The sequence below is a fragment of the Oncorhynchus clarkii genome, chromosome 9 (genome assembly GCF_045791955.1).
Source record: "Oncorhynchus clarkii lewisi isolate Uvic-CL-2024 chromosome 9, UVic_Ocla_1.0, whole genome shotgun sequence".
Classification (NCBI taxonomy): Eukaryota; Metazoa; Chordata; class Actinopteri; order Salmoniformes; family Salmonidae; genus Oncorhynchus; species Oncorhynchus clarkii.
The window spans coordinates 42,072,468-42,098,560 of NC_092155.1; the positions used below are offsets into that span (position 1 = coordinate 42,072,468).

The following is a 26,093-nucleotide window of genomic DNA, read 5'->3' on the forward strand; positions in this document are numbered from 1 at the left end:
ACAAATAAATGAATAATGTGTGTGTGTGTGTGTGTGTGTGTGTGTGTGTGTGTGTGTGTGTGTGTGTGTGTGTGTGTGTGTGTGTCTTCACAGGTTTTGTTTTATCAATAATTTTTTTTACTGATTTTATTGCTTGCCTGAGTTAGCTGAGCTAAAAGAGAATTCCATATAGTCATTGCTCTAAACAGTACTGTGTGTCTCCCATCCTCTGTTCTGGACTTGGAGACTGTGAAGAGACCCCCGATTGCATGTCTTGTGGGGTATGTATGAGTATTTGAGCTGTTTGTTAACCGGCTGAACAGACAATTCAGTACTTTCAGCACATCAATACTTCTTTCAAAGACCAGCAGTGATGCTGTCAATCTCTCCTCCACTCTGGACAAGGCGAGACTGATATGTATGATATTGACATTGGCCATACGTGCTACTCTGTTCTGGGCCAGCTGCAGCTTTTCTAGGTCGTTTTTTGCAAGACCTGACCATACAGCTGGACAATTGTCAAGATGCGACAAAACCAGAGCTTGCAGGACTAGTTTGGTTGTGTGTGATGTTAAAAGCAGAGCATCTCTTTATCAAAGATCAAACCTCTCCCCATCGTTACAATAATATAATCAATATGCTTTGACCATGACAGGTTACAATCTAGTAAAACACCAAGAAGATTACCCTTACAATTAAAAAAATGAATCACGAGTCAGACACTTGGTTTTTGGACACAGGTGTGAATTTTCACATGATGATTTTCACCACTTCCAGCTACATCTGGTCTCCCATCCAGGTACTCTATGAAAGGTGTTTAAAGCAGCAATCTTTAAATTGAAGCATGAACTGTAACGGTCGTCGGTAGAAGAAGGTAAGTGTCCATATTTTTAATAACGAAATTGAACACTGAACAAAAAACAACAAAGTGAACGAACGAAACCGAAACAGTTCTGTCTGGTGCAGAATACAAACACTCAACAGAAAATAATCACCCACACCAAAAGGCTACCTAAGTATGATTCTCAATCAGAGACAACTAACGACACCTGCCTCTGATTGAGAACCATACCAGGCCAAACACAAAAACACCACATAGAAAAAGGAACATAGACAACCCACCCAACTCACGCCCTGACCATGCTAAAACAAAGACATAACAAAAATAACTAAGGTCAGAACATGACATGAACAAAGTTTTCTCCCCGCCAAAGTTTCTGTTAAAGCTGAGGGATGGGGCTATGGATGCGAGGACTGACCATCCTTGATATCTAAATTAGAGTTTTAACCATGTTTTTAGGCTATAAATTGACTTTGCTTACAAACATTGGAGTAAATGTGGAGTTTTCTTACATGTGAACCTGCAAATTAGATTTTCTTTCACATGTGATCTTGCAATTCCACATGTGAAAGTGATCCACATGTGAAACGGCAATTATGATTTTCACATGTGAACGTTTTTTTAACATGTGAAACTACACATTTCTCATGTGAAACGGCAAATCACATGAAGTGAAAACGTTCTCCTCACATGTGAAAAGGTGGTGTTAACATGCAAACGTTAAATGTAGTAATATGGTTTCACATGTGAAATGTAAGCTCAGCTTGTGAAAACAGCTATTGGACATGTGTTTTTTCGTGTAGGGGTAGTACTTGCTCAACAATCACATTATTCATTACCAGATTCAGCTGAGGTCCAGTACCTAGGGGGTGATTTGTACCAAATACAATGCTTTTGATTTTAGATCCTTAGATCCTTAAAACTGACTGCAACTCTTTGTTTAGGGTTGCGGTGAATTCACTAGCTGTGGGTGCTGACATGTGTAGTGTTGGAAGAGTCAGAGTAAATAGACACACGGTCTTTGTTTAACGCTAGCTCCCTCACTAGTGAGGGAGATGTCCGTCTGGCTTAAGGATGGACCATGAGGATGTCTGATTTCCATGCTGTTGCTGCATTTGGAGATGTGCCCATAGATCAGCAGTACTGACCTCAGGGTCGCTCACCTCCAGGCCAGGCCAGCTCTACTGCACCCTACTCTACTCCCAACGGTGGGACACACAAAACCGATCAACCCTGCCTCTTTTAGGATATCATTTGTAGATTAGACCCCATTCAGTCCCACAGCACTCTCCCCCTCTCTCCCTCCCTCCATAGGGCAGTACAGTTTTGTAGCTGGTAGAGAATAGGTTAAGATATTTACTGTGCAGAGTACTTAGCCAATGAGGGGGGAGGAGAGAAGAGTCAGATTTGTATCTAGCGCCTGTTGTCGTTGTTGACAAATAACAATAGGTCTGCGTGGGAGGTGAGGTGACAGAAAACCTGAAACTTCTTTTCAGAAGAGGTCCTTTGCTTATTGCGCTTCCATAGAACATTCCACGAGGGAGTGTTGTAACTGTGGTTCACTGTCATATCTGCTTGTATTGAGGTTTTGGATTGCTGTTTTTATAGCAAGTAGGAGGTAAATGGCTATTGGAGTGGTGCTAATGGTGGAGATGTGGGGCTCCTCTGTTCAGCAGTCACTCTCTCTTCCTACTGTGTTCTGCTGTAGTCTGCAACACACTGTCCACCATTCTGGCTCTTATTCATCTCATCAGTTCAATCAGTGCAGAGCTAATAAGGCCTGATTACCCCCACAGCCTGCTACTGGACTACATCAGGGCCTCAGGGTTACTTACAGTAGCATGCATGCACGCATGCACGCACGCATGCACGCACACACACACACACACACACACACACACACACACACACACACACACACACACACACACACACACACACACACACACACACACACACACACACACACACACAGTGGAGGATTTAGGTATGGGCGACATCTTGCTGGGGGCGGCATGGGGCACCCGCACAAAAATATTCGGAATGGTGACATTTGCGCGATCGGTTTTCTAGCACTCATTTGCACGTCACACGTCAATGATATCATGTCACCGTGTGGGACTGTGGGTCAATTAACCCTGTCGGAGTGGGTGCCCTGATTCTAGGTTGTGAGCTAGGCAGGCTTCTGCCTGGGAAGGTCTCCCAGGCAGATGGGGAGGTGGGCGGGGGTTGACCTCAGGTCTCCCACAGGAAACCCGATGTAGGGGGAGCGGGGGAATCTATCAAATAGCACACCTCTAACTTTGTACAGTGCTAAAATCAGTGACACGACAAAATGCTACCAAATAAGCCACAATTCCTTCATAATACTGTGAATATATAGTTTCACAGACGTTGTTGCTTTTCATTCTGGTTTGTGTGAAATCGTTAAGAATAATATAAAACCAGTCTGCACTGGTTAGTGTTGGGGGGGGGGGGGGATGGGTAACGTATTGATGCTCCAGTGCCAAATGGATAAGAAAAGGTCTAAGACTTCAGGTGCCCGGGTTTAGGAAAAATAGGAAAGAAGAAGAGGAGAAACGTGCAAAGATAAAGCTATGTCATCTCTTTACGAGTATAATATTATGTATGTAATGAAATAGGCTAACCAACATAATTGCTATACTAGCCTATGTTGCTATGTTGCTTGCTATGCTATAACACATAGGGCGACAATATTCCGTTTTCTGTCCAACTAGCTTACATAACATTTGATATAATTTCACCAAGTGTCATCATGATAATGTGTGTAGCCTGCAGCAAAACGATTACAACCTAACTAAGGTTTTCTGTGATTGTATTGACTAGGTCCTGAGCTCAGTAAGGGGAATTTCCAATGCTGTAGGCTAACTTAAAAGACGTCTGTCTATATTATGCTGATATTTTGTATCTTTTGTGATATATTGAGTCTTTTCGGGTGTCTTATGCCTAGAATTAGCCAAGGAGGTTGTGTGGATTATTTGGTTCCTGTTCTCAAAATGTGATAAATTGTGCATAATGACATGTACAGTTGAAATCAGAAGTTTACATACACCTTTACCAAATACATTTAAACTCAGTTTTCACAATTCCTGACATTTAATCCTAGTAAAAATTCAGATTTGATTTCTTTCATCACATTCCCAGTGGGGCAGAAGTTTACATACACTCAGTTAGTATTTGGTAGCATTGCCTTTAAATTGTTTAACTTGGGTCAAACATTTTGGGTAGCCTTCCACAAGCTTCCCACAATAAGTTGGGGGAATTTTGACCCATTCCTCCTGACAGAGCTGGTGTAACTGAGTCAGGTTTGTAGGCCTCCTTGCTCGCACATGCTTTTTCAGTTCTGCCTACACATTTTCTATAGGATTGAGGTCTGGGCTTTGTGATGGCCACTCCAATACCTTGATTTTGTTGTCCTTAAGCTATTGTGCCACCACTTTCGAAATATGCTTGGGGTCATTGTCCATTTGGAAGACCCATTTGCTACCAAGCATTAACTTCCTGACTGATGACTTGAGATGTTGCTTCAATACATACACATAATTTTCCTTGCTCGTGATTCCATCTATTTTGTGAAGTGCACCAGCCCCTCCTGCAGCAAAGCACCCCCACAACATGATGCTGCCACCCCCGTGCTTCACGTTTCGGATGGTGTTCTTCGGCTTGCATGCCTCCCCCTTTTTCCTCCAAACATAACGATGGTCATTATGGCCAAACAGTTCTATTTTTGTTTCATCAGACCAGAGGACATTTCTCCAAAAAGTATGATCTTTGTCCCCATGTGCAGTTGCAAACCGTAGTCTAGCTTTTTTTTATGGCGGTTTTGGAGCAGTGGCTTCTTCCTTGCTGAGCGGCCTTTCAGGTTATGTCGATATAGGACTCGTTTTACTGTGGATATAGATACTTTTGAACCTGTTTCCTCCAGCATCTTCACAAGGTCCTTTGCTGTTGTTCTGAGATCGATTTGCACTTTTCGCACCAAAGTATGTTCATCTCTAGGAGACATAATGCGTCTCCTTCCTGAGTGGTATGACGGCTGCGTGGTCCCATGGTGTTTATACTTGCGTACTATTGTTCGTACAGATGAACGTGGTACCTTCAGGCGTTTGGCAATTGCTCTCAAGGATGAACCAGACTTGTGGAGGTCTACAAGTTTGTTCTGAGTTCTTGGCTGATTTCTTTTGATTTTCCCATGATGTCAGGCGAAGTGTGTGTGTAACTAATGCCCATGTGCTCTCCATTAGAAATGACTGTAGCAGAGGCCCCACCAAATCCTGCTGCTTACTGGCCTTCAGTTCTGACTGACAGAACTAGTTTGCAGAGGACCAAGTGAGGTACCTCCTCAATTTGTTTTCCCAAGGAATGAGAGTGATGGAAGAAGTTGCCACCACCAGTATTTCAGGAAGACCTTGGTGACTGGTGAAATAAATCTATAGAAGTTGGTTGGTGTGTTCTGAAAGAAGCAACACTTTTCTAAGAAGAAAATTAATTTAGCAAACTCAGGACTGACAGACTGGAAACATGCAAGTTCTTTGCTGACTTCACACGACAGTAGTCCAGAACACCAAACTGCATGAAAACATGGAAAGAACTGGCAATGAGCACTCATGGAGGCTGAGAGGATAAGATGGAGAGAGGTGTTGACACGTCTGACTGCTATTGTGCAGTCTCTGGCAATTAGAAATCTGTCACTAAGGGGACACACAGAAACACTGTACTCTCCATCAAATGGACATTTCCTCAAAGAGGTTGAACTGACGGCACAATTTGATCCAGTCATGAAAGAGCACCTTAACCGTGTCCAAACAAAGGTGTCCAAGCCAGACTCCTGGAAATGAATCCAAGATCTCTATTTGTGCCATGTGGGGCTCAAACATTGAACCTGGTTGTGGCTGATGCTGCTAAAAGTCCTGTCGATGCCACCGGTTATTTTGGCACCTTGGCCACCTTGTTCTCAGCCTCCACACAGCGGCAGGCCATCCTGAAAAAACATGTGGACATCACTTTGGAGATGTGGACTGAGACGAGGTGGGAGAGAGAAGTTAAGAGTGTCGAGCCACTGAGGTATCAGGCAGCAGCGGTGAGAGAGGCACTGATTGAGGTGAGGGATCAAACCAAAGTGAACCATGTGAAAACGATTGAGACCCAGTCCTTGTCAGGGGAGGTGGGATCATACTGCTTCAGCACCTGTACAGTCATGTGGTATGACATCTGGAGCCAGATACAACAGGTGAGCAAGCTGATGCAGTCTCCCAGTATGCATGTGGATGTTGCAGTCAGTCTTCTCAGAAAGACAGAGAGAGGTCTCAGCAACTACAGGGCGACAGGCTTTATGACTGCACAAACGTCATCCAAGGATATTTGCGAGGGTATGAATGTAGGGGCCGTTCTACAACAAAAAAAGGCTGAGGTCCACAAAGTCCACATTTTTCAATGTCGTTGTTGATGCTGCAACCTAAGCCCTTCAGGAAAGATTTGCAACATTGGAAAATGTGGGAGAGAAGTTTGGAGTGCTGTCAACCTTCCAAAGTTTCTCAAATGAGGAGCTGACAGAACAATGTGATGCCCTTAGTATGACACTGCACTATAAGGAACACTCAGACTTGGATGGCAGAGAGCTCGCACAGGAACTGAAGAACTTGCCTGACTTGCCAGCGAAGACCATGACCCTGCTTGAGCTGCTGATATTTATACACGAAAAGGAGCTCTTAGAAATGTATCCACATTTGTGGACTGCTCTCAGAATGTGTCTTACTCATCCAGTGACCGTAGCTGAAGCAGAGAAGAGCTTTTCAAAGCTGAAGCTCATCAAATCCTACCTGACGTCCACCATGTCACAGGAACGCCTTCGTGGCCTTGCTGTCATCAGTATTAACCATGCAATTGCTGGGCAGATTTCTTATGACGATGTAATTGATGACTTTGAATCAAGAAAGGCAAGAAAGGTCAGGGTTCAGATGGCAGTTGTGCAATTTAGTTTGTGTGTTTCTCGTTTGAAGTGCAATAGTGTAATAATCAGGCTCTCTTTATAAGTGAGTTATTCTATTTGTGTATTTGTGTGATATAGGATTTGTGCAATTTTAGTTTTATTTGTGTGTTTTAGCAATAGGGTAATAGTGTAATAGTTTAATTATCTTTTTATGTGTATTTATATACTACAGTTTGTTTCTATTTGTCTTTGTTATTTATTTATTTGGGGGGGGGGGGGGGGGGGCTGAAGCGGGGGTTCGCCCAGGGAGCCATACAAGCTAGAGCCGCCACTGCACACACACACACACACACACGTAATCTGTATCTCATTATTCATCATCCTCAAAGCAACTGTCCACAATGACCCATAAGATATTCTATCATCACCAGAAGCCTATTGGCCATAGTTACTGTAGTAGTTATTGTAATAGTTACTGTCTCTGCTACTAACGTCACGTTGTCATCATGTGACACCGACAATTCGGGAGGTACCATGTGATCCAAGGTAGAGGTTGTTGTGGTTTGTGCTCATCCAAGTGGCATTGGGTCTGTCCACTCTGATCGGCGTCAGACGCTCAGATGGCATGGCACAAACCCTCTCTGGTATGCCAACCACTCTACCAGTGCTCCCAGCTGATCCATCTAGCAGGTAATGTGTGACGCTGTCCACCCAACCCTGCGAAATTATCGATCCCAAACACACAGAAACACAGAGAAAGGGAGAGGGAGAACGAGAGGGAGAGGGAGAGGGAGAGGGAGAGAGAGAGAGAGAGAGAGAAACAAAGAGTCAGACTGAGCAGAAAACACAGTGACCCCCCCCCCCCCCCCCCCCCCACAGTATCTCCCTAAGTTCACTTAAACTGAATCAATTTGATTGGCCCACCCATGTAGTTGGTGTCCCACATTTATATACAGTGTCAGTGTTATCTCTCTCTCTCACTCTTTCTCCCCCTCTCCCTCTCTCTCCCTGCCTGCCTCCAGCCCATAAACCCAAATGTTCAAAAGAGGATACCTCAGATACTTTGACTACCTGTCCTGATTGGGGTCAATTCAGCTTTAATTTCAAACAATTCACTTAATGGATTGATTGAATTGAAAATGCAACTGACCCCAACCCCAATACCTTTCCAGGATTATCCAGTAGTGGGCTCCACCTCTTTCCATCTGCAGACAAGCATCAGTCTGGGTGTTTAAATCTGTCAACACCATTTTGCCATGTTGAGTGATTGATATATTTGATGGGATGGTAGATTATTCTGAGTACATGGCTGGACCATGATGAGTGATTTGAGCAGCTCAGGCCTGCGGGTGGGTGGGTGACAGACAGGGTTACAGTGAAAAGAGGAGCACACTGCTGCTCTTCTTCCTCCAGTCTCTCTCTCTCTCTCCTCCGTCTCCCATTCACTGTTTTTTCCTCTCTCTCACTATCGGTCTGTCTTCACTCTTTCTATGTCCCTTTCTCACACTTACACGTATACTTTCTCACTCTCCCCCAGTCTCTCACTTGTCCTTGAGAAATGACACTTATGGAAGCCATGTATTGATGGAAAGCGGCATTCTGCTGTTCTGGTCACTGGGCTATGGACTGTATGCTAGGAGAGCTCCCTCTCCTTCCACAGCAAAAGAAGAACACCCTGCACTGACCAACAGCACTACTGCGCCAACAGGACTACAGAGATAAAGAACACTGGTGGAATTGTGTAGATGAGACACACACACACACACTTATCCAATGGCCCTGTTCTCCTCCATTGACAGTATATTAACAGTCCCTTTTCATTAGTTTGTTGTGCAGGATTCTTTTAGAAAATAAATCGTTTCTAGCATCAATCGTTCAGATGTTGTATGACAAGGACCGGATGTTTTATTTGAGTCCTCGGTTTAATTTAGATTGGTTTATTTGGATGCAGCAGAGCAGTTTGGGTTCAGAGAGAGTTCACTGAGAGAGTCGGCTCTGTGTTCCTTCTTCGTGTCCCACGGGTGCAACACTCAGGACTCCACCTGTCAGAAAAACACTACAGGCACTATTTAACCTAACTAAAAAAATAAAAAAACATTATTTGTGTGCTGCATGTTTACATGTTCACTCACATCTACCTTACCTTTGTCTGTACATTATACCTTGATGCTATTTTATCGCCCCCAGAAACCTCCTTTTACTCTCTGTTCCAGACGTTCTAGACGACCAATTCTTATTGCTTTTAGCCGCACCCTTATTCTACTCCACCTATGTTCCTCTGGCGATGTAGAGGTGAATCCAGGCCCTGCAGTGCCTAGCTCCACTCCTATTCCCCAGGCGCTCTCTTTTGACGACTTCTGTAACCGTAATAGCCTTGGTTTCATGCATGTTAACATTAGAAGCCTCCTCCCTAAGTTTGTTCTATTCACTGCTTTAGCACACTCTGCCAACCCGGATGTTCTAGCTGTGTCTGAATCCTGGCTTAGGAAGACCACCAAAAATTCAGACATTTTAATTCCAAACTACAACATTTTCAGACAAGATAGAACTGCCAAAGGGGGCGGTGTTGCAATCTACTGCAAAGATAGCCTGCAGAGTTCTGTCCTACTATCCAGGTCTGTACCCAAACAATTTGAACTTCTACTTTTAAAAATCCACCTCTCTAAAAACAAGTCTCTCACCGTTGCTGCCTGCTATAGACCACCCTCTGCCCCCAGCTGTGCTCTGGACACCATATGTGAACTGATTGCCCCCCATCTATCTTCAGAGCTCGTGCTGCTAGGCGACCTAAACTGGAACATGCTTAACACCCCAGCCATCCTACAATCTAAACTTGATGCTCTCAATCTCACACAAATTATCAATGAACCTACCAGGTACCTCCCCAAAGCCTTAAACACGGGCACCCTCATAGATATCATCCTAACCAACTTCCCCTCTAAATACACCTCTGCTGTCTTCAACCAAGATCTCAGCGATCACTGCCTCATTGCCTGCATCCGTAATGGGTCAGCGGTCAAACAACCTCCTCTCATCACTGTAAAACGCTCCCTGAAACACTTCAGCGAGCAGGCCTTTCTAATTGACCTGGCCGGGGTATCCTGGAAGGATATTGACCTCATCCCGTCAGTAGAGGATGCCTGGATATTTTTTAAAAATGCCTTCCTAACCATCTTAAATAAACATGCCCCATTCAAGAAATTTAGAACCAGGAACAGATATAGCCCTTGGTTCTCCCCAGACCTGACTGCCCTTAACCAACACAAAAACATCCTATGGCGTTCTGCATTAGCATCGAACAGCCCCCGTGATATGCAGCTGTTCAGGGAAGCTAGAAACCATTATACACAGGCAGTTAGAAAAGCCAAGGCTAGCTTTTTCAAGCAGAAATTTGCTTCTTGCAACACTAACTCAAAAAAGTTCTGGGACACTGTAAAGTCCATGGAGAATAAGAACACCTCCTCCCAGCTGCCCACTGCACTGAAGATAGGAAACACTGTCACCACTGATAAATCCACCATCATTGAAAATTTCAATAAGCATTTTTCTACTGCTGGCCATGCTTTCCACCTGGCTACTCCTACCCCTGTCAACAGCACTGCACCCCCAACAGCAACTCGCCCAAGCCTTCCCCATTTCTCCTTCTCCCAAATCCATTCAGCTGATGTTCTGAAAGAGCTGCAAAATCTGGACCCCTACAAATCAGCCGGGCTAGACAATCTGGACCCTTTCTTTCTAAAATTATCTGCCAAAATTGTTGCCACCCCTATTACTAGCCTGTTCAACCTCTCTTTCGTGTCGTCTGAGATTCCCAAAGATTGGAAAGCAGCTGCGGTCATCCCCCTCTTCAAAGGGGGGGACACTCTTGACCCAAACTGCTACAGACCTATATCTATACTACCATGCCTTTCTAAGGTCTTCGAAAGCCAAGTCAACAAACAGATTACCGACCATTTCGAATCTCACCATACCTTCTCTGCTATGCAATCTGGTTTCAGAGCTGGTCATGGGTGCACCTCAACCACGCTCAAGGTCCTAAACGATATCTTAACCGCCATCGATAAGAAACATTACTGTGCAGCCGTATTCATTGATCTGGCCAAGGCTTTCGACTCTGTCAATCACCACATCCTCATCGGCAGACTCAACAGCCTTGGTTTCTCAAATGATTGCCTCGCCTGGTTCACCAACTACTTCTCTGATAGAGTTCAGTGTGTCAAATCGGAGGGTCTGTTGTCCGGACCTCTGGCAGTCTCTATGGGGGTGCCACAGGGTTCAATTCTTGGACCAACTCTCTTCTCTGTATACATCAATGAGGTCGCTCTTGCTGCTGGTGAGTCTCTGATCCACCTCTACGCAGGCGACACCATTCTGTATACTTCCGGCCCTTCTTTGGACACTGTGTTAACAACCCTCCAGGCAAGCTTCAATGCCATACAACTCTCCTTCCGTGGCCTCCAATTGCTCTTAAATACAAGTATAACTAAATGCATGCTCTTCAACCGATCGCTACCTGCACCTACCCGCCTGTCCAACATCACTACTCTGGACGGCTCTGACTTAGAATACGTGGACAACTACAAATAGTTAGGTGTCTGGTTAGACTGTAAACTCTCCTTCCAGACCCATATCAAACATCTCCAATCCAAAGTTAAATCTAGAATTGGCTTCCTATTTCGCAACAAAGCATCCTTCACTCATGCTGCCAAACATACCCTTGTAAAACTGACCATCCTACCAATCCTCGACTTTGGTGATGTCATTTACAAAATAGCCTCCAATACCCTACTCAACAAATTGGATGCAGTCTATCACAGTGCAATCCGTTTTGTCACCAAAGCCACATATACTACCCACCATTGCGACCTGTACGCTCTCGTTGGCTGGCCCTCGCTTCATACTCGTCGCCAAACCCACTGGCTCCATGTCATCTACAAGACCCTGCTAGGTAAAGTCCCCCCTTATCTCAGCTCGCTGGTCACCATAGCATCTCCCACCTGTAGCACACACTCCAGCAGGTATATCTCTCTAGTCACCCCCAAAACCAATTCTTTCTTTGGTCGCCTCTCTTTCCAGTTCTTTGCTGCCAATGACTGGAACGAACTACAAAAATCTCTGAAACTGGAAACACTTATCTCCCTCACTAGCTTTAAGCACCAACTGTCAGAGCAGCTCACAGATTACTGCACCTGTACATAGCCCACCTATAATTTAGCCCTAAAAACTACCTCTTTCCCAACTGTATTTAATTTATTTATTTATTTTGCTCCTTTGCACCCCATTATTTTTATTTCTACTTTGCACATTCTTCCATTGCAAAACTACCATTCCAGTGTTTTACTTGCTATATTGTATTTACCTTGCCACCATGGCCTTTTTTGCCTTTACCTCCCTTCTCACCTCATTTGCTCACATTGTATATAGACTTGTTTATACTGTATTATTGACTGTATGTTTGTTTTACTCCATGTGTAACTCTGTGTCGTTGTATCTGTCGAACTGCTTTGCTTTATCTTGGCCAGGTCGCAATTGTAAATGAGAACTTGTTCTCAACTTGCCTACCTGGTTAAATAAAGGTAAAATAAATAAATAAATAAAATAAATAAATAAATCTACTGTAGGCACTAAATAAAATGTTTACATTGAGACAAAATGAAACATAACTTAAATGCATATACACTGAGTGTACAAAACACATTTTTTTTGCCCTCAGAACAGCCTCAATTCGTCGGGGCATGGACTATACAAGGTCTTGCTGGCCCATGTTGACTCCAATGCTTCCCACAGTTGTGTCAAGTTGGCTGGATGTCCTTTGGGTGGCGGAACAGTCTTGATACACACAGGAAACTGTTGAGTGTGGAAAAACCCAGAAGTGTTGCAGTTCTAGTTACAAAACCACTGTTTCTGGCACCTACTACGATACCCTGTTCAAAGGCACTTAAATATTTGGTCTTGCCCATTCAGCTTCTGAATGGCACACACACACAATCCATGTCTCCATTGTCTCAGGGCTTAGAAATCCTTCTTTAACCCGTCTCCTCCCCTTCATCTACACTGATTGAAGTGGATTTAAAAGGTGACCTCAATAAGGGTTCATAGCTTTCACTTGGATTCACCTAGTCAGTCTATGTCATGGGAAGAGCAGGTGTTCTTAATGCTTTGCACACTCAGTGTAGATTGTTCCCTCTGAGAACCCATAATACCAACCCACAGTGAGTGTAATGTATTCTTTGCTGAGTAGGACGTAGCCTACTGAGTATTAAGACTGATGAGGGCCAGTCTCAGACTATTCAAAAGCATTACAGAGACTTTGATTAGTGGACTGGATCAACAACTTCAGTTTGGGGTTGGACCCAAACGTGGGGATTTAATGCTTATGGTCTACCAGTCCTTAAGTCAAAAGTCATTGAAGTATTCCTTTGGCAGTGGTTTGGTTCATGCCTCTCTCATCCCGTGATTTGGTCAGTCACAGTGGCTGCTAGGGTCCTGTTTCTGACATATTTTAGGATACTGTTCCACTCCTCCATTGATGATGGATTGGATTTTACAGTATATACACATACATAGCTAGCACTTTCTCAAGTGTTCAAAGTGCTTTACATTGTATAGGGGAAACAGCTCCTCCACTAACAATGGATGAAGAGTTGAACCTCTTGTTACCCCCTCATCATCACTTGGCTCTGGCTCTCGCACACTGGATCTGTTCTCACACTGGATCTGTTCTCACACTGGCTCTGTTCTCACACTGGATCTGTTCTCACACTTGATCTGTTCTCACTCTGGATATGTTCTCACACTGGATCTGTTCTCACACTGGATCTGTTCTCACTATCAGGTTTCAGGTAAGACCCAAGTGCAGACTGTGTTGAAGTAACAATGTTTATTGCAACAAACGGGGGCAGGTAAACGACAGGTCAAGGCAGGCAGGGAGCTGTCCAGAGTAGTGGGGCCAAGGTACAGGACGTCAGGTAGGCTCAGGGTCAGATCAGGCAGAGGTTGATAATCCAGAGTAAGGTCAAAGGCACAGGACGGCAGGCAGGTTCAGAGTTAGGACAGGCAAGGGTCAAAACCAGGAGGACAAGAAAAAGAGAGACTGGGGAAAAGCAGGAGCTGAGGCAAAACACTGGTTGACTTGAACAAACAAGACTAACTGGCACTGACAGACAGAAAACACAGGTATAAATACCCAGGGGATAAGTGGGGAAGATGGGCGACACCTGGAGGGGGGTGGAGACAAGCACAAGGACAGGTGAAACAGATCAGGGCGTGACACTCAAACTGGAACTGTTCTCACACCGGTACTGTTCTCACACCGGAACAGATCTCACACCGGAACTGTTCTCACACCGGAACAGATCTCACACTGGAACTGTTCTCACACCGGAACTGTTCTCACCCCGGAACAAATCTCACACTGGAACTGTTCTCACACCGGAACAGATCTCACACTGGAACTGTTCTCACACCGGAACTGTTCTCACACCGGAACTGTTCTCACACCGGAACAGATCTCACACCGGAACTGTTCTCATACCGGAACAGATCTCACACCAGAACTGTTCTCAAACCAGAACAGATCTCACACTGGAACTGTTCTCACCCTGGAACAGATCTCACACTGGAACTGTTCTGTTTGATGCAGCTCTATCAGCTGCAGGTCCAGTTTTGGCTGTTGTGTTTGTGTTCCCATCTTCAGCTGTTCCATTAGTCACTAATAGCGGATGTTCCATATTCTTAGCGGTTCCACTCCCTCCCTGACGTTCTATTAGCTGATGTTCTATCTGTCGGCTGGCTGTTCACAATGGCTGTCTAATGGAGAGATGCTGCTCCTCTCCTCCCTCCACAGAATACACAGATTCTGTCTCTATTGTCACTTGGCTGCAATCGCTCCTAGTCACCCACAGTGACTTAAGGTCACAAAGGCAGCAGCGGGGCGGACGTGGCCTCCGTGGCTGCCACAGCGTCAGAGCTTGGCTAAGTGCTTCCATTCAGACGTGATTATTACTGTAAAGAGGAAGTGGGCAGGTCTACTTTGTCAGCTGGAGACAGAACAGAACAGAAAAAGGGGCCATTTTGGACCGAAGCAAACAAAGGGGAGATGAGTGAGGAAGGGGACACACATTCAAGCAGTTCAAACGTGTGCGTTCACGGCTCTTATCAGTGTGAGGCAGCTAGCGTCGTCACGTGGAGATGCTGGGCCACCATCAGACTACTGGAGACTGTGTCTGTTGTATACTTATGTACTGGGTGTGTGGCGGCAGGACGTTTATTTATAAGCGCTACTTAGGCTTCTCATTTTAGGTACTCTTGGAATAGGTAGGGTTTAAGACGTTTCCGGGAAGACGGGCAGGGACTCTATTGTCCTAGCTTCAGGGGGAAGCTGATTCCACCATTGGGGGTGCTAGGACAGAGAAGAGCTTGGACTGGGATGAGTGGGAACTGCCCTCATGCAGGGGTGGGAGGGCCACGAGAGCAGAGGTGGCAGAACGGAGTGCTGGGGGTGTAAGGTTTGAGGACAACCTGAAGGTAGGGAGGGGCAGTTCCCCTTGCAGCTCCATAGTCAAGCACCATGGTCTTGCAGTGGATGAGAGATTTAACTGGAAGCCAGTGGAGTGTGCAGGGTGACATGGGAGAACTTGAACACCAGGCGGGCTGCGACGTTCTGGGTAATTGGACGGGTTTGATGGCACAAGCGGGGAGCCCAGCCAACAGAGAGTTGCAGTAGTCTAGATGGGAGATGACAAGAGTCTGGATTAGGACCGGCGCTGCTTCCTGTGTGAGTAAGGGTCTTACTTTACAGATGTTGTAGAGCATGAACCTGCAGGAGCGAGTCACTGCGTTGACGTTTGCAGAGAACGACAGGGTGTTGTCCAGGGTCACGCCAAGGCTCTTTGCAGTCTGGGAGGGGGACACCGTGACCAGAAAACAAACATTCACGAATCAAAAGCTTGCTTGTTTTGTTATAAAGCAGCTTTTCCTATCCATTCATTAGACAGTCCCTACGTTGTTGTACCGTTAGCATCCTAACAGGTAAAGCTGTTCTAACTCTGTATTACTCTACATTAGCTAATCCCTGTGTGAAAATGTCTGCTGTCTGTCTGGCTGCATTACGTCCTGTACTGTACTGAATCAACGCGGAGGCCAGAAACAGAGGCTGAGGCTGACTGGCTGGCTTAATGGCTCTTTAAAGCCTGCTGCTAAATCACAAAGCAGAGGCCTTGAATGATGTGGGAATCTCTGCCAGATACAGGGATATGCTCTCTGATCGGTATTAAAAGTCAAACTCATGCCGTTACCCTGGTAACATTTGCATTACGCAACAAACGGGAGATGACAGTTTTCGAATGTTGACTTTGTGCTCCTTCAATTAATTCACTGAGGTGTGGGTTGTTGGTGGGGAAAAGTGTTGCTTTGCATTGTGCCCACAATTATTTGAATACAGAGGTGTATTCTGACCACAGGCTTGTTTATAGGTGAGATCGAATGCTTTCCCAGACCACGGCAGGTTGGTTTTTAAAAAGAGAATGCCAATGTGTCGACCCAAAACAACTTTTCTCGGGTGTGAACAACATGAAGGCCAAGTAGAGGAATTGAGTAATTCAGAGGCTCTCCTCAGGATTACACAAATCAGGCTGCTTTGTTCAGGCTATTCCTTCCCGCCGCACTAATCCAGACCTCACGCCCTGTCACCTTCCAATCGTCTGTCTGTGTGGCTCTGCACCACCAGGCATGATGGGAAAAATAGAGATTATGATCGTCAATCATCCAATGAGTGACATGAATGTTGTTTTCACCAAACTTTTATCTGTCTAACTGGATTAGCAACCTGTTCTCTCTGTCACTTTCATTCTTTCTTTCCCCCACATCTCTGTCTGTTGTTTCTGGCATATTCCATCCTCCACCACTGTAACTGAATCCTCATCATTGATCAAATCCCTGCTCTGGGCCAGGTGTTGGTGAATGACGATCTCCCCGGCACAGTTTAACCCTGTTGGCTCAACCATTACTGCCTGCTCACAATGAACCAATCAGACTTCTTCTTCTTGAAAAGTGTTTGTTATTGTATTTATTATTCACATCCTTCATGTTTAATGGCCCTCTCTCTCTCTCTCCCCCCCCCCTCTCTTTCCCTCCCTCCCCACAGGAAACAGTAGAATATGCCTTCCTAATCATCTTTACTATAGAGACCTTTCTGAAGATCATAGCGTATGGTTTAGTCATGCACCAGAACTCCTACGTAAGAAACGGATGGAACATGCTGGATTTTGTCATTGTCATAGTAGGGTGAGTACCACCACTGTTTAAGTTGAAATTAATGGCTCCCCCAAGACAGAGTCATAGAGTAATTCACACACACACACATGAGTATTCCATTTCCTACTGATGCCAAGGTACATCATTACAGCCCAGTATGGACCACTGAAGGTGCACTCAAGAAAAAAAGATATCCTTAAGGGTTGCAAAAAGGTTATTGAACCCACTTCTTATAAAAAGACTTACAGATGCCGTATCTTAATTTGATCATTCTTTGTTTATTCAAGGTTTAAAAAGGCTCCTAAAAGTGAGTGATTTCCACTTAAAAATGTCAGACTTGATTTGCCCCAAAGAAAAATGTATCAACCCCTACAAAAATGTCCATTAATTATAATCCACCTAACAATTTGGTCTGGTCTCTGGTCTGAGTGCTTGTTGAAGGGCATTCTGCTCATTCTTTCCTCTCATTTTTGGTGCCTTTCTGTAATGGTAGTTCATTGAATTTTTTATGATATTTTTATATACTCAAAATTGACAGAAACAAATATTTATATTGAGGAGTTTGTTTGCCACACAAACTAGGCGTCAGACAGACACTCATACAGCGTCTGTCTAAAACACACATTACATAGCGGTAGGCGCAATGTTGATTTTACATGTGTTTTTATTAAATTCAAACACACACACACACACAACAGTATGGCCCAGAAAAGATCACTAAGATAAATCAAAGTTCTGTCACCAGAGAGCTCAGAAAGCCTCAGGGCTGTATTTTACAATGATGTCATCTGCATCTCTGTCTGTGATCTCTATGATATCTCTCTCCCCTTCCCTCTTTCCTCCCTCTCTCCGCAGGTTGTTCAGTGTAGTTCTGGAGGTGATAACCAAAGAGGGCGATGCCGGGGGCCAGGGGGGTAAGCCGGGAGGCTTCGACGTCAAGGCCCTCCGAGCATTCCGGGTGCTTCGCCCCCTCCGCCTTGTCTCAGGAGTACCCAGTGAGTTGCCATGGCACCAGAATATTTAATAAATTTAGACTCTAGAGATTAATCATTATGTAGTAATTGATCTGTGTTTCTGATTCTAGTTCAAGCTCAATCTCAAGTTTTATTGATACCCATATAGCAGCCTATACAGGCTGAAATCTATCTGGACATAACGTATACAAATACTGAATGAGTTTCCTCATAATATACTCAATGGATATATTAAATGGATGTCTTCATAGCTTTACACTGTCCCTGCTTCCATCTTGTGTGTATGTGTGTGTGTGTGTGTCTGACCCTTCTCTCTCCATGTCTCTAGGTTTACAGGTAGTGTTGAACTCCATCATTAAAGCCATGGTTCCTCTGCTCCACATCGCTCTGCTCGTCCTCTTCGTCATCATCATCTACGCCATCATCGGCCTCGAACTCTTCATCGGCAAGATGCACGCCACCTGCTACCTGGTGGGCACCGGTAAGGGCCTGCGTCCTGTAACCGGCCTGTCTCGGTCCGTTACTTGAAGTTAAACTTTTCCCAGCTTTTTATTGCATGTCAGTACTGCATAAAAAGACAGGCTTAGGTTATCGATCTATAATTTACAATGGCTTGCGAAAGTATTCATTCTCCTAATCATTTTTCATATGTTCTTGCCTTACAACCTGGAATTGAAATTGATTTTTGGGGGGTTTGTATCATTTGATTTACACAACATGCCTACCACTTTGAAGATGCAAAATATTTTTTTATTGTGAAACAAACAAGAAATAAGACAACAAAAAAATCTGAAAACTTGAGCGTGCATAACTATTCACCCCCCCAGAGTCAATACTTTGTAGAGCCAGCTGCTCCAGCTCCTTCAAGTTGGATGGGTTCCGCTGGTGTACAGCAATCTTTAAGTCATACCACATATTCTCAATTGGATTGAGGTCTGGGCTTTAACTAGGCCATTCCAAGACATTTAAATGTTTCCCGTTAAACCACCTGAGTGTTGCTTTAGCAGTATGGTTAGGGTCATTGTCCTGCTGGAAAGTGAACCTCCATCCCAGTCTCAAATCTCTGGCAGACTGAAACAGGTTTCCCTCAAGAATTTCCCTGTATTTAGCTCCATCCATCATTCCTTTAATTCTGACCAGTTTCCCAGTCCCAGCCGATGAAAAACATCCCCACAGCATGATGCTGCCACCACTATGCTTCACTGTGGGAATGGTGTTCTCGGGGTGATGAGAGGTATCGGGTTTGCGCCAGACATACAGTGCCTTGCGAAAGTATTCGGCCCCCTTGAACTTTGCGACCTTTTGCCACATTTCAGGCTTCAAACATAAAGATATAAAACTGTATTTTTTTGTGAAGAATCAACAACAAGTGGGACACAATCATGAAGTGGAACGACATTTATTGGATATTTAAAACTTTTTTAACAAATCAAAAACTGAAAAAATTGGGCGTGCAAAATTAATCAGCCCACTTAATCAGCCCCCTTAATACTTTGTAGCGCCACCTTTTGCTGCGATTACAGCTGTAAGTCGCTTGGGGTATGTCTCTATCAGTTTTGCACATCGAGAGACTGAATTTTTTTCCCATTCCTCCTTGCAAAACAGCTCGAGCTCAGTGAGGTTGGATGGAGAGCATTTGTGAACAGCAGTTTTCAGTTCTTTCCACAGATTCTCGATTGGATTCAGGTCTGGACTTTGACTTGGCCATTCTAACACCTGGATATGTTTATTTTTGAACCATTCCATTGTAGATTTTGCTTTATGTTTTGGATCATTGTCTTGTTGGAAGACAAATCTCTGTTCCAGTCTCAGGTCTTTTGCAGACTCCATCAGGTTTTCTTCCAGAATGGTCCTGTATTTGGCTCCATCCATCTTCCCATCAATTTTAACAATCTTCCCTGTCCCTGCTGAAGAAAAGCAGGCCCAAACCATGATGCTGCCACCACCATGTTTGACAGTGGGGATGGTGTGTTCAGCTGTGTTGCTTTTACGCCAAACATAACGTTTTGCATTGTTGCCAAAAAGTTCAATTTTGGTTTCATCTGACCAGAGCACCTTCTTCCACATGTTTGGTGTGTCTCCCAGGTGGCTTGTGGCAAACTTTAAACAACACTTTTTATGGATATCTTTAAGAAATGGCTTTCTTCTTGCCACTCTTCCATAAAGGCCAGATTTGTGCAATACACGACTGATTGTTGTCCTATGGACAGAGTCTCCCACCTCAGCTGTAGATCTCTGCAGTTCATCCAGAGTGATCATGGGCCTCTTGGCTGCATCTCTGATCAGTCTTCTCCTTGTATGAGCTGAAAGTTTAGAGGGACGGCCAGGTCTTGGTAGATTTGCAGTGGTCTGATACTCCTTCCATTTCAATATTATCGCTTGCACAGTGCTCCTTGGGATGTTTAAAGCTTGGGAAATCTTTTTGTATCCAAATCCGGCTTTAAACTTCTTCACAACAGTATCTCGGACCTGCCTGGTGTGTTCCTTGTTCTTCATGATGCTCTCTGCGCTTTTAACGGACCTCTGAGACTATCACAGTGCAGGTGCATTTATACGGAGACTTGATTACACACAGGTGGATTGTATTTATCATCATTAGTCATTTAGGTCAACATTGGATCATTCAGAGATCCTCACTGAACTTCTGGAGAGAGTTTGCTGCACTGAAAGTAAAGGGGCTGAATAATTTTGCACGCCCAATTTTTCAGTTTTTGATTTGTTAAAAAAGTTTGAAATATCCAATAAATGTCGTTCCACTTCATGATTATGTCCCACTTGTAGTTGATTCTTCACAAAAAATACAGTTTTATATCTTTATGTTTGAAGCCTGAAATGTGGCAAAAGGTCGCAAAGTTCAAGGGGGCCGAATACTTTCGCAAGGCACTGTAGCATTTTCCTTGATGGCCAAAAAGCTAAATTTTAGAGTACCTTCTTCCATACGTTTGGGGAGTCTCCCACATGCCTTTTGGTGAACACCAAACATGTTTGCTTATATTTTTCTGCCCACTCTTCCGTAAAGCCCAGCTCTGTGGAGTGTACGGCTTAAAGTGGTCCTATGCTTTGCAGCTCCTTCAGGGTTATCTTTGGTCTTTTTGTTGCCTCTCTGATTAATGCCCTCCTTGCCTGGTCTGTGAGTTTTGGTGGGTGGCCCTCACTTGGCAGGTTTGTTATGGTGCCATATTCTTTCCATTTAAAAAAAATTGATTTAATGGTGCTCCGTGGGTTGTTCAAAGTTTCTGTTTTTTTTTTATAACCCAACCCTGATCTGTACTTCTCCACAACTTTGTCCCTGACCTGTTTGGAGAGCTCCTGGGTCTTCATAGTGCCCCTTGCTTAGTGGACTCTGGGGCCTTTCAGAACAAATGTATATATACTGAGATCATGTGACAGATCATGTGACACTTAGATTGCACACAGGTGGACTTTTTGAACTAATTATGTGACTTCTGAAGGTAATTGGTTGCATCAGATCTTATTTGGGGGCTTCATATCAAAGGGGGTGAATACATATGCTTGCCTGTCTGTTTTTTTTATTGAGAATTTTTTGAAGTAATTTTTTTCATTTCACTTCACTAATTTGGACTATTTTGTGTATGTCCATGACATGAAATCCAAATAAAAATATATTTAAATTACAGGTTGTAATGCAACAAAATAGGAAAAACGCCAAGGGGGGTGAATTCTTTTGCAAGGCACTGTACATGCAACATCAGCAGAGAGTTAGGGACTGTGGCGTGTAATGGCGGGGGTGTGTGTGTGTGTGTGGGTGTGTGTGTGTGTGTGAGAGAGAGAACGAGAGAGCCTCTGATGAGCTAGTGTGCTATGAGAATTATGTGTTAACACTGTACACTATACCTATAGAATGTGTATCTGTAAACAAGACAAGCAAAACTGCATAAAGCCACACTTTTCTGTGCGTCCCAGTGCCTTTTTACACCACAGGATGTATTTGATATTCTCATATGGCAAACACACTCTGATATCATGCATCTGATGCGATGCATCATTGTTTACTAAGTTATTTTCCGGCCTTACATCCTATCTTTCTCTCCCTTTCTCTATATGCACTAAAGGTATTCTGGCCGAGGAGGAGCCTGTTCCGTGTGCGGTGTCAGGCCATGGGCGCCAGTGCAGGATGAATGGGACTGTGTGTAGGGAAGGATGGCACGGGCCCAATGGTGGCATCACCAACTTTGACAACTTCCTGTTTGCCATGCTCACTGTTTTCCAGTGTATCACCATGGAGGGCTGGACTGATGTTCTGTACTGGGTGAGGCTGCTTTATGAACCACACCCAGCTAGCAACTAGCAAGCTATCTCTACTTACAGTAACAGAGGTTTCAACAGTGTTAGATTAGCTTCATCGCTAACACTGGATGAGCTCCACTCAAATCCAACTTGCAGAAATAATGTACACAAACATACTCCCCACCTCCCCTCTCTGACCTTCCACCTATTTCTCCCTCTCTCCTTAACCTGTGTCTGTACCCTACCTCTCTGCCCAATCTCTACCTCCCTTTCTCTTTCCTCCGCTTATCCCTCCCCCTGCGTCTCTACTCCTTTTCTCTCTCCGCCAAATGACTCTCCCTCCCTCTCTATCGGTACTGTCCTCTCTTCTCGTTCATGTACCGGTTACTATGGTGATGCCGTGCTATTGAAGCCATGAATGGGGTGAAGGTGACATTGGGAGTGGAAGAGAGATGCAGCCACTCGACAGACATGAAAGGGATTGAGAATGAACTGAACACGGAGGAGGAATGGGGAGATGAGATTGGCAGTTATCCACCTCAAGGTTTTTAAAACACGGAAGAGAAATGCGGAAACTATGGATACAACTTCCCCCGCGGTCGTGCATTATCATAATTCATATGCGCGCTCCACTAGAAACCCTGTCAATAGCATATTTCTGCATTAATTTTGTTAACTGAATCAACTACTGCAATAATACTACTAATACAAGTTAAGACTGGGATGGATCCCCAAAGTATAAAGTGGAAGTATTCCCAAAGTCAATTTATGAGAAGAGACGGACAAACAGTACCCCACCCAGAAGGACTCATCACTGGCTGGGATACTGATATAAACCGTCTGTGACCATCCATAAAGTGAGCCAAAATATACGCATAAATCATTGACTCTCTTGCTGTTGATGATCAGGCTATGGAAAAACTTAAAAAGCTAAGAAGCCTACCAGTATCTAAACAGCGATAAAGTTGGGACCGTTCTGGCAAAGTCCTTCGGAGACGAAGATAAGTGGATCTTCCGAAAAGCCGATGTCGAGCCGAGCCAGTCTGAGGAGCCAGTCCCACCAAGCATGGGTGCTAGCTAGCATGGAGGGCGAGGTACTGACTGCTGGTTTCACATGCATTGCGGTTGAAGGGAAATCCTGCTGCCACGCCACAGCGATGTGGAAGGTGAGATTAATACCACACTAGCTAGTTAGTGGTAGCGATCTATTTCCCCCTTGTTCCTGTGTGTTCGGTTGCAGGACACACATTTCACTCATTTACTTCCCAAACTCATCTGAACTACACCTAGGGGAAGTCTCGTGGGACCTTCCGCAAATAAACAGTGCACATGATGGCACTTTAACATGTTGGGAATGCATGGCTTTCTATTAAATGTTTGTGAAGGTCAACACACACCAACAGGAAAGACTAGAGGAGGAGACGAGAATGCAGGCTTTGTCCGAGGTCTGGTGTGACGCAAGGAAGGTTCAGCAAAGAAAGTGCCTGTGCTGGATACATTTGTACTAGGTCTCGGACAGTGAGGACTTGTCATTTCGTCCCGAGACCAGCTGAGTAAAAAATTATTCTTATTTATTTTGTTTATGTTATGCAGGGATGCACACATAGACACGTGTGTGTACTCATTAAAAACTAATTAAAAAAAACATAGGAAAACATAGGAATTTTCACACAGGGTGCCTTTCCTTTGCTGGGCAGGCCGTTTTAGGCTAAATGTGAGTATACCCACTAATCCAGGCATCACTACACCACTACATAGAGCTGAAGGAAAGACAGCAGTCACACACAGCATGATGTTAAAGGATAACCAGTCCATAAACTCTGACATAATAAGCCAGTAGGTCCCAATCATAAGAATACAAAAACACAACCATTAAGCATTTCCCAATCGAAATGTACAACTATTACTTCCCATTGCAAAAAAACATTTCACATTTAGCCCCCCCAAAGTAACCATTGACCTATAGTTTCAAGTGGAACTGACAGCGCTTTAACGACTTTGCAGAAATGAAACAAACAGACAATCATAATATCAGTAAAAAATATCAAACTCCCAGTTTATGCTACAAAACTAACTTTAGTTTTAAAAATAGGTTATATTTGACTCAACGTTCCATGACGTACATTAGGGCAGTTGGCAGAATAGATGAATACAGTTCAATGCATAATTCATATATTCACCAATACATTTCTTGGTAGTCCAAAAAATATTGCTATCAGGTTGTAAATCACAACTGGCCTGGTACCTTGTTTGCTGCCTCCTGTCGGGATGCATTGCTTCAGTTTCCATGACTCAATATTCTGGACAAAAACAAACCAATGTAACTACGGCTGGGAATTTCAAAACAATCAAACTACCGAGGGCAAATTTAACATTGATACGACACATTTACATAAGTACTCAGACCCTTTACTCAGTACTTTGTTGAAGCACCTTAGGCAGCGATTACAGCGTCAAGTCTTCTTGGGTATGACACGACAAGCTTGGCACACCGTTATTTGGGGAGTTTGCCCCATTCTTCTCTGCAGATCCTCTTAAGCTCTGTCCGGCTTGGATGGGGAGTGTCACTGCACAGCTATGTTCAGATCTCTCCAGAGTTGTTTGATTGTGTTCAAGTCTGGACTCTGGCTGGGCCACTCAATGACAATAAGAGACTTGTCCAAAAGCCACTCCTGCGTTTTCTTGGCTGTGTGCTTAGGATTGTTGCCCTGTTGGAAGGTGAACCTTCGCCCCAGTCTGAGATCCTGAGTGCTCTGGAGCAGGTTTTCATCAAGGATCTCTCTGTACTTTGCTCCGTTCATCTTTCCCTCTATCCTGACTAGTCTCCCAGTCCCTGCCGCTGAAAAACATCCACACAGCATGATGCTGCCACAACCATGGTTCGCCATAGGGATGGTGCCAGGTCTCCCCCAGACGTGACGCTTGGCATTCAGCCCAAATAGTTCAATCTTGGTTTCATCAGACTAGAGAATCTTTTTTTCTCATGGCCTGAGAGTCCTTCATTCCAAGTGGGCTGTCATGGGCCTTTTTACTGAGGAGTGTCTTCCGTCTGGCCACTCTACCATAAAGGCCTAATTGGTGGAGTGCTGCAGAGATGGTTGTCCTTCTGGAAGGTTCTCCCATCTCCACAGAGGAATTCTGGAGCTCTGTCAGTGACCATCAGGTTCTTGATCAACTCCCTGACCAAGGCCCTTCTCCCCCGATTTCTCAGTTTGGCCGGGCTTGGTTTTTTCTCTGACATGCACAGTCAACTGTGGGATCTTATATAGACAGGTGTGTGCCTTTCCAAATAATGTCCAATCAATTGAATTCACCACAGTTGGACTTCAATCAAGTTGTAGAAACATCTCAAGGATGATCAATGAAAACAGGATGCATCGGAGCTCAATTTTGAGTCTCATAGCAAAGGGTCTGAATACTTATGTAAATAAGGTATCAGTTTTTTATTTTATAAATTTGCAAAAATTTGGAAAAATCTGTTTTCGCTTTGTCATTATGGGGTATTGTGTGTATAAAAATTTATTTTTTTAAAATTAATTTTATAATAAGGCTGTAACGTAACAAAATGTCGAAAAAATCAAGGGATCTGAATACGTTCCGAATGCACTGTATGTAACAAGCTAAAAACACGGAGCCTAACATTAGCTAGATAGCTAGCTAGCTGCTAGGAGGATGTCATGTTATGCCATTGGAGAAGTTGGTGAGTGACTGACTTTCCCCCCTCATATCGTTTTTCGGTGGCTATACAAAGCTAGAGATAACAGATGTCATTTGGTTAACTAGCAAGAACTTGAATGGCTGTTATACAGTTAGCATATCTCTTGAGTTTCACAAATTATCTCTGGCT

At 44.2% G+C, this 26,093-nt stretch overlaps 1 protein-coding gene across 4 annotated transcripts in view; it reads left to right on the forward strand.

Moving 5' to 3' along the window:
* The window catches only part of LOC139416331 (voltage-dependent L-type calcium channel subunit alpha-1D-like), a 90,204-nt gene that overhangs the window by 24,197 nt on the left and 39,914 nt on the right, over nt 1-26,093 (forward strand). For all 4 annotated transcript variants that reach the window (XM_071164849.1, XM_071164847.1, XM_071164848.1 and 1 more), the window contains exons 4-7: nt 16,915-17,054; nt 17,880-18,019; nt 18,327-18,479; nt 22,072-22,268. In XM_071164849.1, the coding sequence (XP_071020950.1) occupies nt 16,915-17,054; nt 17,880-18,019; nt 18,327-18,479; nt 22,072-22,268 (630 nt within the window). The remainder of the gene's footprint in view (nt 1-16,914; nt 17,055-17,879; nt 18,020-18,326; nt 18,480-22,071; nt 22,269-26,093) is intronic.